Source organism: Bidens hawaiensis, unplaced genomic scaffold, assembly GCF_021521415.1.
Source record: "Bidens hawaiensis isolate Kalapana, Puna unplaced genomic scaffold, B.hawaiensis_p1.1 tig00032103_1, whole genome shotgun sequence".
Classification (NCBI taxonomy): Eukaryota; Viridiplantae; Streptophyta; class Magnoliopsida; order Asterales; family Asteraceae; genus Bidens; species Bidens hawaiensis.
Genome location: NW_027495446.1, coordinates 3,042 through 7,115, shown reverse-complemented (window position 1 = coordinate 7,115; position 4,074 = coordinate 3,042). Strand labels below are relative to the sequence as shown.

The 4,074-nt window shown below is 33.8% G+C and overlaps 1 protein-coding gene across 1 annotated transcript; it reads left to right on the top strand.

Moving 5' to 3' along the window:
* The first annotated feature begins 504 nt into the window (after positions 1-504).
* Positions 505-2,158, top strand: LOC143583019 (cold-regulated protein 27-like). The gene is made up of 5 exons (XM_077065449.1): positions 505-606; positions 1,331-1,525; positions 1,619-1,838; positions 1,920-2,014; positions 2,102-2,158. The coding sequence occupies exons 1-5, from the start codon at positions 505-507 to the stop codon at positions 2,156-2,158; spliced, it is 669 nt and encodes a 222-aa protein (XP_076921564.1).
* Positions 2,159-4,074: the final 1,916 nt, after the last annotated feature.

Below are 4,074 nucleotides of genomic sequence, written 5' to 3'. Positions count from 1 at the left end.
GCCTTATTCAACATGTTTATAATAAATTTGAATAAATAAATAAACTCTTAAAATAACAATTTTACCTGTCTCGAATGATTATTATTGTGTATTTTCAAGATAACTCAAAACTAATAACAACAAAAAAAATATCCTAAGTTTGTCCTTAGGAAGATAGTAATCCAAAACCATGGGCAAAAACGTAAATAGAGGCATGGTCCGGTCCAATCACTCCAATCTAGAAGTGAGGCGTAGCGGCTGATATTTTGAGAGTAAAGACGATCAAACCATAAAATAATATCTAGTCTTACAAAATAATAATAATGATAAATAAATAAAAATCAACGGAAAAATATCTGATATTTAACAGATGACGTGTAAAAGCATATGACAGCTGGCAATTGTTATTCCTCAAGGACCCTCTTAAACGCACTTTTTCTTTCCTTTCAATTTCTTATCAGAAAAAAATATCCAAACAACCAATTAATTTAATTTAATTAGAAAGATCTTTATTGTCAATACATCATGAAAGATAAAGCGTCTCCTTCTACGACGGCGACGGAGATGGCCGGTAACGATGTGGTGGTGATGAATGATTTTGTGGAGCAAGAAGAGAGTTCAATTTTGGTATAATAATTAATTACTCTCTGTTTATGCATATGCTATTTGTATATCATGTTAGATTTGTGTGATTGTCTTCAGTTGTATTATCATCCTTTTGTTTTGATTTACGTCTGTGATTTTAGGTTTGTTGTCGCTTTGTATTGAATTATGCTTCTAATTTACTATTATTATTGTTAATTTTGTTAGGTTTTGAATTAGTGTTGTTTTATGGAAATTGATATATGTTATGGTGTGTGTGGATGCTAGGTTTTCGCGGTTTGTATTTAACTTGGAGTTTGTTTGATTCAAAATTAGGATGAATGTGCTTCAAATCTCGAATTTGTGGACATTGTAGGTTTTCGACAGTTATGCTAACATGCATGAAAACTTGGTGATATTTTGGGCTCAAAGCAAACTAACTTTTGAGGTTTTGCTGGATAACTAAACTAGCAGTTTAATTTCTGTTTATGGTAAATGCTAGTTATTGTATTCTTCTAAAAGAGGATTTGTGACACCTTAGTTAAATACTTAAATCTCACACATCACAAACTGACTCGTTTTGGGCGCATTAGCATTTAGCAGTAGATAAAAAGTAGCTACACAGTTAAGTGTGTGGAAGCATAGTGGAACCACCAATTATAATCTTATGCATATTTAATTTGTTCTTAGCTCAAATCTGTTCCCATGTTTGTTATTTTGTATGTATTGTTTTCTCATATGATTTGATTGCCATGATTTATTGTATCAGGACTCACAGAAAGATGATTCATCAAAGTGGACCAATGAGAAACACAGTTTATATCTGAAGTCGATAGAAGCATCATTCGTTAACCAGCTATATAACTCATTGGATATGCAAACTTGTCAAACACAAAATCCCTTCTCCTCTGATGCAATTTCAACTTTAAAAACCCTTCCCAACACTTGTATCTCTTCGGGCCAGGTTTAAAATCTGATTCATTTTATATGTTATTATTCACTCGATTATCCTGTTTATATCATGCACTTAATCCAATTTATGTTACTTATTTGTCAGTTTAAGGTTCTTCAGGGTGGCCATTGGTCAAATAAATGCTTCAAGAAAGAGAAATTACATGTGATAGATGCAGATAGACCTCGTGTTTCTTCAGGAAACCCTTGGATCCAACATTTCACAAACGGGTCCCTCAAAAGACTATCTTCAACTTCAACTACACTGCATTATCCTGTAACTGACTCTCGGTTGCATGATCAAGACACGGGTTGTAGCAATACAGGTACTTTTAAGCTACTTACAGTTTGCAAATTACTGAATTAGCATGCTTTTTATAATTTGTATTAACATTTCATCGTTGCAGAGGTGACGGATCAAAATTTTGTTGAAGACACCACGTGCAGCAGAAAAAGGATGAGAACTTCAAAGATCACTCACTCGAGGTCGAGCAATGATCAGGTAATTTGGGAAATTGATTATAGACAAGTGGGTATTTTTTTTATATTTATTTTAAAATCATATCATATAGAATCTTTTTTAAATCAGGTTGTTCCTGGATGCACTTCTGAAATCCCTGATAGTTATGATTGCTCAAAAAAGTAAGGCCGACTGCTATTGTAAATGAAGAACACAAAATGAGGTGTTCCAGATGACCATATATATGTTTTTTTTTAACCTACCTGAGGTTATAAAGTGTTAACTCAGGTTAGTCTATTAAAGATTAGGTACCGCAGAAATGGATGTGGGTTCAAGTATGTGATGGTGGTGGTGATTCACATGTAAAGAATTAAAGTGTAACTGTAGATTATATCATAATCAGGTGGATGAAAACTTTTGGGACGCGAGATGTTTCATCAACTCGACTTGGAAAATCAAGATAGTTAGGTTGATCGTTGATTAGTTTGCTCGTTTTTTGTTGGTGGTTCATTCGTTAGTTTGTTTGTTAATTGATATCTATGCTATTCAAATTTGTTAGTTCGTTAAATGACTAAGAAATCTGTAATATGTGTTTGGTTATAACAAGCGTACAAGGGTATGTGTGTTTGGTTTTTTTAGCTCTCCAACAGGTTACATCTATTTTTGCACTACCAACCTTAATAGACTAACAGGTTACGTGTCTGGTGTCGCAATTGTCCCAAGATGTTGACGAAACAGTAAACACAACGTGTTGCGTCACTTATGTACGTTAGTTACGTGGTTTCATGTAACTTTGATTGCCAACGACCAACTGACCAAGATTTTGGTAACTAGGAAATCTATAAAAGCTGACAGTACACATAACATGTGGCATCACTTATGTACGTTGCGGTGTCATGTAACTTTGATTGCCGACGACCAACTGACCAAGATTTTGGTAACTAGGAAATCTATAAAAGTTGTTTTTTTTAACAGTCGACGAATCCTTTAGTGAGTTACTGACTAAATTCACCACGTCGGGATACCCTCGTTTTTCGATCTGGAGAAAACTCTCACCTAAAGCCAATGCTCGTGAACACTCGCACGACAGCACGGTTAGATAAAATCCGTTCAGTTCAAGGATTCAACTAGTGAACGTCACCTACGCCTAGTCTCTCATCAACTCAATTTTTTAAATGGTTTTTTAAACATTTAATGGTTTTAAGTTATTTTATATTTTTCTAGACTCTAAGACTATCAGGTGTGGATCATGCTTTGCCGTTGAAATGGTGACCTGGCAGGCAGTGTCGGCGGCAAACACCACCCCAGGAATGTCGGGGTCGCCCAACGGCGATTTTATCGGTGAATTTTCCACAACTAAAATGCCGCTCAGATCTGAGAGAGCAGAGAGAGAATTATAGAGAGAGGAACAATGTGTTGATTTTTTTTTATAGAGAGAACAATTTGTTAGATGTTTCAGATTTGGATCATGTGGTGTGAAGAAGACGATGTGTTGATTTTCTTTTCCTTTTTAAATTTTAGAGAGACGACCCACTTAAATAGTCAAATCTATGTGTTGAAACTATTTGTTTATTTTCTTTTCTTTTATTTTTTTTTAAATTAAGGTTTATACTTATAATATTTGATGTGGTATTAGTTTATAGTTTTTTTTTTTTGAATTGATGACCATTTCCTTTTTATCATGAAAGAAAGTATACTTGAGTAAGATATGATGTGACGCTAACGTGACAGTTTGAAGTGAGAAGTAAAAAGACATCCATACCGTATAATCTAATTGTACTCTTAAACCTACGTTATTGTCTACTTTGATGCCGCTAGATCATAAACCCGTTGATATTATATATAAGTAACATGCAATCTATATTTATAATTACATTTTTATGTTTTTATCATCAAAAATAAAAATGATAAATATGTAAGGTATATTGGTTGGGAATGTAAGAAAGTTGGTCCGCTCGTAAAGTAGACGGAGACCCTGCTTTCATTCCCAAATTAGTTTGTGTATTAGCCGATGAATATATATATATATATATATATATAATAATCAATCAAACTCTCTTTCTTCTTCATTCTGGATTTTAATTAACAACCCTAACTGGGCG